At 47.8% G+C, this 14,416-nt stretch overlaps 1 protein-coding gene across 2 annotated transcripts in view; it reads left to right on the top strand.

Moving 5' to 3' along the window:
* LOC119167925 (uncharacterized) overlaps positions 1 to 6,558 on the top strand; it is a 61,695-nt gene extending 55,137 nt beyond the window's left edge. For both annotated transcript variants that reach the window (XM_075865580.1, XM_075865581.1), the window contains 2 exons: positions 4,944 to 5,129; positions 6,467 to 6,558. In XM_075865580.1, the coding sequence (XP_075721695.1) occupies positions 4,944 to 5,129; positions 6,467 to 6,507 (227 nt within the window). In that variant the 3' untranslated portion in view covers positions 6,508 to 6,558. The remainder of the gene's footprint in view (positions 1 to 4,943; positions 5,130 to 6,466) is intronic.
* Positions 6,559 to 14,416: the final 7,858 nt, after the last annotated feature.

Here is a 14,416-nt window from a genome sequence, read left to right on the forward strand (position 1 = left end):
TCGCTGTCCCCGAGGCAAGGACTGCGACGCTATCGCTATGTGAAAGCCCTCAGAGCAGCCCCTCGAATGTCATTGACGTGCTTGTGGACGGTGTTTGTGCATCGGCTCTTATTGACACTGGAGCTGCAGTATCAGTTATGGACGAAAAACTCTGCCGCTTACTTAGAAAAATGACGACGCCACTTTCTGGGTTATCCCTCCGTACTGCAAGTTTGCGCCGTATCCATCCTACAGCAAGGTGCACAGCTCGCGTTGTCATCCAGGACGTTCTGTATGTCGCCCAGTTCGCCATCATTCCGGCATGCTCTCATGACGTCATCCTGGGATGAGACTTTCTCTCCCGCCATGATGCCGTCATCCGTTGTGCCGCCGCCGAAATTGAGCTCTCACCCTTCTCGCATTTGACGCCAGAAGACAGTCCCTCGACACTGAGCAAGATTCTAACGAAAGACGATACAACTGTGCCTCTAAACTCGACGACGGCTGTGTCTGTCTACTGCGCCGGTCTCTCTGACACCATTGCACTTGTTTCGCCATCTGATCGCGCTTGCAGCAGGAAAGGACTGCTAGTGCCTTTCGCGACCGTGCAGGTCAACCAGAGCAACGCTGCTATTTTTGTAACCAACCCGTCCCCGTACGCTGTTACCTTGCTTCGAGGGGAATGTCTCGGCAGAGTGGAAGCAGTCGACGACGCACAAGTCCTAAACGCACCCGATGACACGCGCGGTCCCAGGTCGTGTACTATCAATGCTGTTTCAACTTCTGATTCGTCATCTGCTGATGTATTTGGCCCCTCCATCGCTGACAACCTTACGGCCGTACAGCGTTCCCAACTTCTGGCGCTGTTGCAAGAATATCGTTCTTCTTTCGATGTCGAGCGAAGTTCTCTTGGTCGCATGTCCGTTGTTATGCATCGCATTGACACTGGTGCCCATCCACCTTTACGGCAACGTCCATATCACGTGTCGCCTGCTGAACGTCGAGTAATTAATGATCAGGTTGACGATATGCTCCGACGCGACGTTATTCAAACCTTGGACAGTCAGTCCATGGGCGTCTCTTGTTGTTCTTGTTGCGAAGAAAGACGGTTCTGTGCGGTTCTGTGTGGTCTACAGACGGCTCGATAAGATCACTCGCAAGGATGTTTGTCCACTGCCACGCATCGATGACGCGATTGACAGCCTTGATGAAGGCGATTTTTTTTCTTCTCTCGACCTGCGCTCGGGGTACTGGCAAGTACCCATGGCTGACGACGCTCGACCAAAGACCGACTTCGTCACGCCAGGCGGCTTGTACGAGTTCAACGTCATGCCGTTTTGTCTATGTAATGCACCTGCGACCTTTGAGCGCATGATGGACACCATTCTGCGCAACTTGAAATGGTGCACGTGCTTGAGTTACCTCGACGATGTCATTGTCTTTGCTACGGATTTCTCCACGCATCTCCAACGTCTGAAAGAAGTTTTTGCTCGTGTGAGCAATGCCGGCTTGCAACTTAATCTGAAAAAGTGCCGCTTTGCAGCACGGCAACTCACCATACTTGGGTACGTCGTGTCCAAAGACGGCATTCTTCCTGATCCTGCCAAGCTTCAGACCGTGGCCGAATTCCCCAAACGTGCATCTGTCAAAGAACTGCGTAGTTTCGTGGGCCTGTGCTCATACTTCCGACGCTTTATACGAAAATTTGCCAGGATAATATCACCGCTGACGAAGCTTCTTGGAAGTAACGGGCCCTTCAATTCGTGGTCATCCGAGTGCGACGACGCGTTCGCGAAGCTCCGCCATTTGTTGTCGTCGCCTCCCATTCTACGCCACTACGACCCTACAGCCCCAACGGAGGTGCTCACAGACGCCAGCAGTGTAGGCCTTGGCGCTGTCCTGGCACAGCGAGAACCCGGATTCCCTGAATATGTCGTAGCATATGCAAGCCGTACGCTCACGAAAGCCGAGACAAACTACACCGTCACGGAGAAAGAGTGCCTGGCGATCGTCTGGGCTCTTACAAAGTTTCGACCTTATTTGTAAGGTCGCCCATTCGATGTCGTCACCGACCATCAAGCACTATGCTGGCTTTCATCATTGAAGGATCCCTCAGGCCGTCTCGCCCGTTGGGCTCTTCGCTTACAAGACTACGACATCCGTGTGCTCTACCACAACGCACGCCAGCATGCTGACGCTGATGCCCTCTCACACTCCCCTCTACCTCAAGACGGCGTGCCCTGCTCAGTAACCTCAATTGCTGTATCTGCCATCGATGTTGACATCTTCGCTACCGAACAGCGAAAGGATAATTGGATTGCCCCGCTGATCGACTTGCTCTCTGATCCGTCCGCAACACCATCGACGCGTGCCTTGCGTCGTCGAGCTCACCATTTCGCCATCCGTGACGGCCTCCTACACCGACGCAATTACGACTCTGATGGCTGGCAGTGGTTACTCATCATACCCCGCAGTCTGCGGCTGGAGATATGTGAATCTTTCCATTCTGATCCGCAATGTGCGCACTCTGGGGTATTCAAAACTTACCACCGCATTCGACAACGCTACTTCTGGCGCGGGATGTACCGCTATGTGCAGCAGTTCGTTCGCTCTTGCCTCACTTGCCAACGCCGTAAACCGTCAGCCCACATGTCGCACGCCGGTCTGCAACTGTTACCTTGCCCTGACCGTTCCTTTGGGCGCGTAGGTATCGATTTGTATGAACCACTTCCTCTGACGTCGGCTGGTAACCGCTGGGCCATCGTTGCCGTTTACCATTTAACGCGATACGCCGAAACCGCCGCTCTCCCTGCGGCTACTGCGCGCGATGTTGCGTCCTTTCTGCTGCATCAATTCATACTGCGCCACGGACCACCCCAAGAGCTTCTCAGCGATCGAGGCCGTGTCTTCTTGTCGGAAGTCGTCGAAGCCATTCTGACGGAGTGCCATTCTGCCCACCGCAAAACTACTGCTTACCACCCACAGACGAATGGCCTTCCGAACGCTTTAACCGCACCCTCGGCGACATGCTTTCTATGTACGTCGCTGCCAACCACACTAATTGGGAGAATATACTGCCCTTCGTCACCTACGCCTACAACACCGCCCCTCAGAGCACGACTGGTTTTTCACCTTTCTACTTGCTGTACGGAAGGCACCCGTCACACACCATGGACACGATACTCCCGTACACGCCGGATCCATCTGAGTGTACACCTATTTCCGAGACAGCCAGGCTTGCCAAGACTTTTACGACGCAAGAGCAAGAGCGGCCGAAGAGTATTCGTGATGGCTCCACCACTTCTGAGCCCACGTTCCTTCCTGGTGCGCTTGTATGGCTCTCGATCCCGACCTCTGTATCTGGCCTCTCTTCCAAACTACATCCCAAATACGAACGCCCCTACCATGTCATCGAGCGCACCTCACCCGTCAACTATCTGATCGAACCCGTTGAACAATCTTCGGACATGCGCCGCCGTGGGCGAGACATCGTCAACGTGGAGCGCCTGAAGGCTTATTATAACCCGCTTATAGTAACAAGCTGTTAGGACGCCAGGCGGCTCCCTCTTCAACCCCGGGGTAATTGTAGCGAAGCCTCCAAACTCTGAAATTGGTCGAACTCTTGAGTACCTCCTAGTGGGGCTACCCAAAAAGGACGCCGCTCGCGCTGAGAGCCCGTGCTTGGCTGTGACTGTCGCCATTGTATATTCTCGTTCGGTACCGGCTAATAAACGCCTTAACAATATATATATATATATATATATATATATATATATATATATATATATATATATATATATATATATATATATATATATGTATGTATGTATGTATATCATCACCCTGACTGCGTCCACTGCAGGACAAAGGCCTCTCCCATGTTCCGCCAGTTAACCTGGTTCTGTGCTTGCTGCTGCCAATTTACACCCGCAAACTTCTTAATCTCATCTGCCCACCTAACCTTCTGTCTCCCCCTAACCCGCTTCCCTTCTCTGAGAATCCAGTTAGTTACCCTTAATGACCAGCGGTTATCCTGTCTACGCACTACATGCCTGGCCCATGTGCATTTCCTCTTCTTTATTTCAACTATGATTTACCCCCCTTTGTCCCCTAATCCACTCTGCTCTCTTCTTGTTTCTCAAGGTTACACCTACCATTTTTCTTTCCATTGCTCGCTGCGTCGTCCTCAATTTAAGCTGAACCTTCTTTGTAAGTCTCCAGGTTTCTGCTCTGTAGCTAAGTACCGGCAAGATACCACTGTTATATACCTTCCTCTTGAGAGATAGTGGCAATCTACCTGTCATAATTTGAGAGTGCAAGCCGAATGTGCTCCACCACATTCTTATTCTTCTAGTTACTTTAATCTCGTGGTTCGGCTCTGCGGTTATTACCTGCCCTAAGTAGACATAGTCTTTTACAACTTCAAGTGCACTATTACCTATCTCGAAGCGCTGCTCCTTTCCGAGGCTGTTGTACATTACTTTCGTTTTCTGCAGAGTAATTTTAAGACCCACCTATATATATATATATATATATATATATATATATATATATATATATATATATATATATATATATATATATATATATATATATATATATATACATATACATAAAGGAGGACAAGCGAGCATAGTTTACGAAGCCACACTCATGGCATTTCTCAGTTTCAATAGACGTTACAATGACCGTAAATAATAAATTACCTGTTTTTACAAGCTTCTTGTATTTCATTTCGGTCGACTATGCCTAAAAAAATAAGTTGAAGTTCGCACTCATGCAGAAGAACCAGTTTGTTTTTATTGTGCTCTTTGTAACATTAACTACAATGATGGCATCGTCAAGACAATACCAATACGAATATTGCAGTATTCTACTACTCTCAGGCAAATATTGATGTGACATGAAATTATAGTACCCATTGAATGATCTGATCAAATCAAATACAATTTTTTATGTTACAGGTAGGATGAAATTACCCAGAAGATGCCGTTTGTCACCAGCAAAAGTGAATTGTGTGGGCAATCATCGTCTTCGTTTGTGGTTTTACAATTCAACATCAGAAGTTTGTGAACGTCACGATGCGGGAGGATGTTCGCAACTTGTAGGAGGGTTTCTGTTATGCCCCCAATGTATGAGAAGTTGCAACAGTAAGTGCAATTGATGCTATGCGTACTCGATGCGACATTGTAGTGTTAGTCCGTCATGCATGGTACATCATTTTTTACGGTGCTCATCTTATGACCCGACGGTCATGGCTACGATACCGGACACAACGGCTGCATTTTGATATAGGTGAAATGGTAGATGTTTTTGTACTGTACGACATCTGTAGAGGTCGCAGTGTACTGAATGATTGATATTTCATCCTCCACCACAGTGTCTCTTATATTCCGGCAAGCCGCGCCTATAGCTGAAATGGGCGAAGGTCACAAAGACGAACAGTGTTAGGCCTTTTTAAGTGGCCACAGCAACCGGCTATGAACACCAAATGTCAATATGATAATTTTTGCACGCAAAACGTCATGCACTAATACTATTTTAAATTGTTGTGCGTCATAAGTTGTTCCTTGAAAAAGAGGCACTGTTTAGTTCAGACAGGAAGCAATACTAATCTCGGAGGTAGTTACAAGTATTCGGCTAATGGCTACAAAATCAACGCTCCAACGTGCATTCGCCAGTTGAATTGTTTTATTACGTAGTTATTTAACCGGGGATGCGGGGACCTCTCTCTCTCTCTCTCTCTCTCTCTCTGTGTGTGTGTGTGTGCGCGTGTGTGTGTGTGTGTGTGTGTGTGTTTCTGCTCTGGCTTGTGCATGCTATTGGATTTTGCAATATTTCTTCAGACAATATTTCAAGCAGCCTCACAAAAGAACGTTTTGGATCTATAGCCACAACAATTTATACTGTGCTATAAGGAGAAAGCACAGCCGAGTCAATTTTGCTTTTTCTCATGTAGATGGTTCCACATCTACAGCGTACATACCAAGCAGCTTAGTATCACAATATTCGGGGCAAAAATGTAAAGTTAACGCCATGAACTGCTTTTTCAAATGAAAATTTCTAACTCCCAGTAATCGAAACCACTACGGTGTCAATACAAGGCAGCCTGTAACTATTCTATATCCGTTGACCTTCTTAATAAATTATTCAAAAGCGTCCGCCTAATGTAGAGAGTGTTGTGTTTTTATCAAGTTTTTGCTGGGACCTATATAAGATTTAGATTATTTTTATCAATGCCATTTTAGCGTATTTTGTTAGAAATACGTATTTTCAGTACGCACTAGAAGCAATTACCTTACGAAAACGAGGTATCTGCGGTAGCGCAAGACCATTTTTATATTATGCTTGAATGTTCTCTGGACAGCAAAGACACATGTGCTGCCGCTGGTAGTTGTTTTTGTGTTGAGGTACTCATAGTTTATACGTAGCAGCTTAGATTACTGAAGTGGTGTCTTTAAGTACTTTTCCTCATTTCTATTTACAGGAAAAATAAGTGCAAGAAAATTTTGCTTGAAGCCAAAATAAACCAGTTGGAAGTGGCTAAATACGTAATAAATAAAAGTCATTTTCTTTTTTTTTTCTTTCTTAATCATGTTTCTGCAATAACCTTTGTACAGAGACTCCCAGCTATTTTTCGCCATTGCCGCCACCGTTATGTAGCATGGTGATATATATATATATATATATATATATATACGAATAAAAAACAATGACAAATAAATCAGCCGAAGAAATCTTGCAAGGGCACCACCAGTGTGACTCTTTTCTCCGTAGCGCGCCGCATTTTACAGTTCGGCCACGTGTCATTCCGTCTTGGGGATGCTAACGGCGGAGATTCACCACTAGTCACAGAATTTCTCAGAATAATTCCTGGAGAAACATCTGCCGGCTAGGTCTATGCGAATTTTATAAAAGCCGCGAAAATGTTCAAAAAGTCGGGTAAGTTCATGAATAAAAGTCGTACTCTGGCTTAGAGGAGCCCTGCGACACTTGTCCAACAGTCCTATTAAGCAATGGAACACGTGTAGCGATGATTACTGCGACAAATGCAGCAAGAATGATGGAAATTGGTGTATGGACAGTGAAGTTATGAGTCCTCAACGTTCAAAATTTGATCAGACGACGAGGAGAAGCATTCTCTTTCGCATTTCACTCACCTGCTGACGTCAAAGGCCGCTTCCAGTCACAGCACGCGTCTCATAAAGACATTTCGGAAATGTCACCTCATGGTCTTCACAAAATACCTCACTACCACTCTTTTTAACAGCGTCGTTAGCATGGTTACTATGAACCTTGTGGGTCGAGTAGAACCACATGGTATATAGTAACCATGTGGTTCATAGTAACCATGTGAACCAACGGTCACACTGTGTAAAATACACACATGGGCTTTGGGCAGGGTTACTTCTCAGCTTGAATTCAGGACTCCTTCTACGTCAACGCCAGCGCCCACCAACCGTCGCATTGTTGGCTCGCAAAAAACGCAGCATGCCTTTCCATAATTAGTTTCTTGCTGGCGTACCATACCTTCGTTCGCAGGCCGTGTTGTGCTCATTCTTCTCAAAATACATCATTTCGAAACAGGAATGATTTCTTTCTGAGAAAGTATAGAAAAAAGTTTTTGGTGTTTTTCTCATTCTTTCGTATGGCCCAGCCACCACCATGCATATGAATATTGCAGGCTATTTCTCGCGTCCAGCCAATCAAAAGCGAACGGTGTTTGCCGTCACGTCACATGACATTACGTCCCTTCCCATAACAGAAATAGCCGATGTGTGTCACCACAGTCTGAAACCAAGGTAGTTTGTCCCATGCATTAAAATTATAACAGCGTCGATTTCGGCGTTGCCATTCACGCAACGATATCGGCGCGTTACAGAGCACCTGAAAAAGCGATAAAAAATACATGCTCAAATAGTGTCGCAGGGCCTCTTTAAAATCACAAAATGTAACAAAAAACTTCACAAACGTTTTGCCAAATATGCGGTTAGCAGGCTCAGTGTACACTGTCACGAAACGAGCGAAAGTCAGCCAGTCGGCATCTGGCCTCGTCTGTCTAGCCTGTACACGTCCGGTAGGGGCCGTAGATGTTGTTTAAAAGTATGCGTTGATTGGTTAGTTGCTTCAGATTCTTAAAGCTTTGAAGCGCAAAACCGAGGAGGACAGGAAGGAACACACAAAGATAAGGCAGGGTGCTAACTCGCAACGCAGCTTAATTTGTAAGTGTCCCGAAATATATACATAGCCGAGTGGCGCCCTTCAGTTCAATGCACATCTAATACAGCACTGATCAGGAGTGGCAGAGGAACATAACTACATATCAGAGCCAAGTTTCTAAAAACAATTTTTTTGTACCGCGCCGCACAAGAGAAGTGTCACTAATACAATCACCTTTTTTTAAATGCCATAAGTCTTTATTAGTTCTCTCACCATATCATTTCTACTTCTATCCAGAATTCGAATGCCAGACAACATTTGTTCACATGCACAAGTCTTGCAATGCATAGGCAGATGAAACGTCTAAATATTTTTAACAGATCACTCATCATCCCGCACCCCATCGCTTACACAACGATCGGTCAAGCTGATATACAGCTTTACGCAAGTATGCGAAATTTCATACACTACGCTCACAGAGCATGTGACGTAGGGCCGTGCGTGCTGTTTTCCGCATGGCGATTTTTTAAGTAGTACTATATTCCAAGCGTAGCCCTGCTAGTTTATGTATCGCTGAACAAGTGAAACTATTGGTACAGTACATTTTAACTATTAGTCACATTCTTTAAACTGTGTTGCCCTTTCTGCACATAAGGCTACCACTTCCGGCCTTTCTTTTTGCATAAGCAGACACAAGATTCTTTTTGCCCTTCAATTTCTAAAGAAGGATTGGAGGTGCCGCAATCAAGGTTGCACAAAGGAACCTGTCTGTAAGCATCCAATCTGGCTATTAAAGCTATTCTGAGCCAAGTAAACGCAGGAATTCGTCAGTGCCGATTCAAGGCATCGTAAGACAATGAATTCCTTTGCAAAATTACTGTGTGCAGAGTTAAAAGGTAAAAGCTAGGTTCGCCCTCGCGGATAATACTTCCAGAAAATATTCTTACTGGGGGGGATGTCAGAAAAGGGCGTAATAAATACAGTATACAGTAGTGATGGCCAAAATAACCAAGATAACGAGAGCAGGCACCACCTAGTCATTTTCTTCCTCGTCCTCTAGGTGAGCGGCACATAACATTATCCTCCGGCGGCTAAGGCACCGACTCGGTGCAGCCGGGGAAAGACGGTAGTGAAGGTGGTCACCATGTGTGTTGGGGGAGTCTGGTGTAAGGTAAGGCATCAGACGGACAACGTGAACGATGTCCGTGCGGGGTGTTGTGGACGAGGACGAAGACAATTGTTCGAATTCATACGTGACGTCGATTACTTGGTAACGCACATGGTATGGTTCGGAGTAGGGTAACAGTAGCTTCTCAGAAAATCCAATACGGCGTGCTGGTGACCTCAGGAAAACAAAAGATTCCGGGAGAAAGAAGCCGTTTCGGTGACGGCTGTCGTAACGAGGTTTCTGGCACGCCTGTGAGTCCGTTAGCCGAACTTGCGCAAGTTGACGCGCATGGTCGGTGCGAGATATAGCTTCTTGAGCGTATTCAGTGGGTGAGCACGTTGAAGGAGGCATCATCGTGTTCACAGGCAAAGCTGGATCTCGGCCAAACAAAAAAAAGTAAGGCGAATAGCCCGCCGTCTCGTGCCCCGACGTTTTGTAGGCGAATGTGACAAAAGGCAACGCTACATTCCAATCTTGGTGGTCGTCAGACACGTACATTGTCAGCATGTTGGTAATGGTTCGGTTCATCCGCTCCATCAAGACGGTTGTCTGTGAATGGTAGGCCGTGGTTAGCCTATGTTTGGTTGAGCAAGACATTAAAATATCATGAACGACATGAGATAGAAACTGCTTTCTACAGTCCATCAGAAGCTGCCGCGGTGCTCCGTGCTGAAGGATGACGATGTGGAACAAGAAGTCCGCTACGTTGGTCGCGCAGCTGGTGGGAAGTGCGCGAGTAAATACTAACCGAGTAGCATAGTCCGTGGCAATGGCGACCTATCGATTTCCCGAGACAGACGTAGAGAACGGACCAATCAAGTCGAGGCCGACACGATGAAACGGTTCATATGGAACGTCGAGTGATTGAAGACAGCTGGCAGGTGGAAGTGTTGACTTTTCTCAGCGCTGACAAAGATAACATGAGGTCACGTAACGACGTACTGACCTATACATTCCTGGCCAGTAAAATCAACGGCGTACATGATCGTAGGTGTGGGAAACGCCGAGGTGCCCCACTATCGGCACGTCGTGAAGCTAGGCCAGAACAGTCGAACGAAGGTGTGCTAGAATCACAAGCAAGAGGTCAGCACCATCCGGTATCAGACTACGACGTAGCAAGATGCCGTCGCGTAGCACGAAGAGACGAAGGGGTGAATCGGGAGCTGTAGAGCTGAGGTAATCGATAATGTTGCAAAGAGTCGGGTGACGTCGTTTCTCAGCAGAAATGTTCAACAGTTGCATCATAGCAAGCACACACGGAGTGGTATCATTCGCCGAAGAGTCTGGTAGGTCGACGGGATAACGGGACAGGCAGTCAGCGTCTTCGTGGGAGTGACCAGACTTGTAGACAACAGTGAACGTGTACTCTTGAAGTTGTAGTGCCTAACGACCAAGTCGACCAGCCGAATCCTTAAGTGAAGACACCCAGCATAAGGTGTGGTGATCACTTACCACGGTGAAAGGTGTGCTGTAAAGATAGGGACGAAATTTCCCGACAGCCCTAACAAGAGCAAGGCACTCTTTCTCGGTTATAGAATAGTTCCGCTCAGCTGCGGAGAAGAGGCGCCTGGCGTAACCAATGACGCAGTCGTGACCACGTTGATTTTAGGGCCGAAGCTCCTTAGGGCGTGGGCTGTGCGTCCCCTGTAGCCTGTATGTAGCCACCTCTAGTTTAGTTCTTGCAGTGTTCACTAGATGGCGGTACCGTCCCCTGTATGTAGCCACCTCTAGTTTAGTTCTTGCAGTGTTCAATAGATGGCGGTTTAGTTCTTGCAGTGTTTACTAGATGGCGGTACCGTCCCCTGTATGTAGCCACCTCTAGTTTAGTTCTTGCAGTGTTCACTAGATGGCGGTACCGTCTCCTGTATGTAGCCACCTCTCGTTTAGTTCTTGCAGTGTTCACTAGATGGTGGTACTTGTAGCTGATGATGGAAAGATGCAAGATGTTATAAACTAGAAAGCGGTACTTGTAGTTGATGAAAGACGCGAAATCTTATAAAATAGGAATGATGTCACATATGGCGCGTGTCATTGGTTGAAGGCAATCGTTCGATTTAGTGCGGCGACGTACGCTAGGGGGAGCATTGTAATAAAATCCGTTCGCTGTTGGCGCGTGCTCGGAGTCGCCGGATGGATAAGGCTGCACAGCGGAGAGAGCGCAGGGCGGCAGCAGCGCGCGCCCATTTATCATCATTCACCCCGTGAATATGCCGTAATTTTTTTGTTAAGGACAGCGCTGATACCAAGACCACTGGCATCGGTGCGTACTTCAGTCAGTGCAGAGTCATCGAAATGGGCAAACACAGTGACGTGAGTCGGTCGACGAGATGGGAAAAAGCCGACGGTTGGTCACGTCTCCAAGAGAAAGGGGCGTCTTTATTTCAAAATACATGTGAGGGGATGTGCAAGGACTGCGAAATCCTCAACCGGCAAAATATGAGCACAGGCCGAAAAACGAGCGAACATCCTTGGAGGAACGTGGAATAGAGAAGTTGGTGACAGCGCGCATTTTTGCTGGATCAGGTCGTATACTGACAGCGTCAACTAAATGGCCGAGCACGCTGATCTCTCGGCGGCCAAAGTGGCATTTTGAAGAGTTGAGTTGAAAACCCGCGGTGCAAAAGACTTGCAAAATAGCCGACAAGCGTTGCAGGTGGCTGGTGAAAGTCGGAAGAAAACGACAACATTGTCCAGGTAGCAGAGCCATATGACCACTTGAAACCCCTCAGTAACAAGCCCACCATGCGCTCAAATGTTGCTGGCGCGTTGCACAACCCAAAGGGCATGATCTTAAACCGGTATAGACCATCGGGTGTAATGAAGGTGGTCTTCGTCCGATCATTTTCATCAACAGCTATTTGCCAATAGCCCGACCGAAGGTCAATAGAAGAAAAGTACCGTGCGCCGTGAAGGGAATCAAGGGCGTCGCCTATTCGCGCCAAAGGGTAGACGTCTTTTTCGGCGATTTTGTTGAGGTGCCGGTAGTCAACCAAGAACCGCCAGGTGCTATCTTTCTTTTTACAATTACCACGGGCGACGCCCAAGCACTCGAAGATGGCTCGATGATGTCCTTAGCGAGCATGTTGTAAACTTCCGTTTGAATGACGCTGCACTCGGTAGCCGAGACACAGTAAGGGCGTCGATGAATAAGTTTTGCGTCCGCGGTGTCAATTCTATGGGTCACCAGAGATGTTTGTTCAAGTTTTGGTGAAGCGAAATGAAAAACGTCGCGGTATGGCGCCTACAAAAGGCGTAGGCCTAGGCTTTGAGAAGGGTCCAGATCCGGGGCAATTATGTTGTCCAATGCGTCTTTAGGTGTCGGGGTAGCAGCAGGGCTGCCTGGAGGTGACTGTGGGACATCAATCACCAAAGCAACAGGGTGGTTTGCGTCTAAAGGTGATGTCGTGCGTCGCGCGATATCTTCAAAAAGCATTTGGGTGCAACGTCCAAAGTTCAGGACAGGTATGCAAGCGTTGTTTGCAGACACACTCACAAAAGAGTGAGAAAGAGCTACTCGTCGCGTCAGAACAACGTCCAAGGAGGGGGTAATCAAGTAGTCACCATCACGTACCGGCCGGTATTCGTTAAATGAGACGTAAGCCATGGCACCTGGGCGCAAACGAACAACCTGAACGACACATAAACGTGGTGGCGACGCCATAGTGAGGTCAGCTATAGCAAGAAGCTCTAACTGTAACAAACCAGATGAACAGTCGATCACGGCTAAATGACGGCTCAAAAAGTCATGGCCGAGGATTAGGTCATGAGGGCACTCGTAAGGAACAGCAAAAAGGGCCGAGGTCTTGTGATCATCGAAGCTCACACGCGCAGAACACATTCCAAGGACGGTAGGTGTACGGCCATCGGCTACACGAACAATAGGCGATGAGGTGGCTGTAACAACTATACGAAGACGGGGAGAAAGGTGAGCGCTCATGGCTGATACTTGGGCACGTGTGTCGATGAGCGCTGAAACAAGAACGCCATCTACTTCAACGTCCAAAAGGTTTTGCCGAGTAGCCAGAGTTAACAGAGGATTTCTGGGTCGATAGGTCAATGCCGCATCACCTGCAGGAGCTGCACTGGTCATTTTTCCGTGTAGAGATGGCGTGGGAAAGGTGAAGGAGAGCAACGGGGTGTAGGTGACCGAGAACGTCGCTGGGTCTGGAGGGATGGCTAGTAGTCGTAACATGAGGTCGATGTTCGTGCAATACGGTTTGGTGGATCCTCGTGGCTGTAAAAAGGGGATGATCTGGTGTCGTCTGGACGGTATGATGAATGAGGGGACGATGGCCAACGGTAGCGACATTAGCGGGAAGTGTGGCCGACACAATTGCAGTTGAAAAATATCAGCCTGTCGTCACGCGTGCGCCACTGGTTCGAATCACGGTACTTGGAATACGTCTGTTGTGGCCAGTAGCATGAAGCAGGGCTGACCGCGACACGACTTAGGGCACATACTGACTGGATGCTTGCATTTTCTTGTTCTTCGTGCACGATGGCCTGTATTAGTGACACTGTCGGGCGGGCTTCCTCGTGAGAACGAGCCTGAGGAGCAGATGAAGTTGCTGCATCGATCTCTCGGCGAACAAGACGCAGGAACTTTTCGGTACGTGGTGGCAGCTGAATCTAGACGTCTGCGCACGACGACGTGGCAACAGTGTTAGGGAGCCGAACAAATTGCTGCGTGACTCATCGGCTCTTTGATTCTTCGAACCGCTGGCGCTCTCTGATAATGTCTTCAATGGTGGAGCAGTCTGTATACACAAGCAAGTGAAAGCCGTTGTCAGCGATGCCTTCGAATGTGGCTGACTGTCGGCTTCGGGAATTCGGCTATCAACTTGCCGGCAAAGGGGTAATACACTTTGTATGTACACCTTGTGCGGCTCCGTTGAGTTTTGGGCTCGGCACAAAAGTTCCTTATGAGAAGCTCGTTGACGTGCAATGAGCTTTCCGAAAAGTTCTTTCATTTTTCGTTTGCATACGTCACAGCTGCTCAGCTCCTCCTTGTGCATGTCGAACCACACACTGGCTGTGCCCCTAAGGTTGTAGCTGACATTTGCGAGCATCAAAGTCGGATCCCAGCTGTTGGTCTTGCTGGCGCGCTCG

This window comes from Rhipicephalus microplus, chromosome 6, assembly GCF_043290135.1.
Source record: "Rhipicephalus microplus isolate Deutch F79 chromosome 6, USDA_Rmic, whole genome shotgun sequence".
Classification (NCBI taxonomy): Eukaryota; Metazoa; Arthropoda; class Arachnida; order Ixodida; family Ixodidae; genus Rhipicephalus; species Rhipicephalus microplus.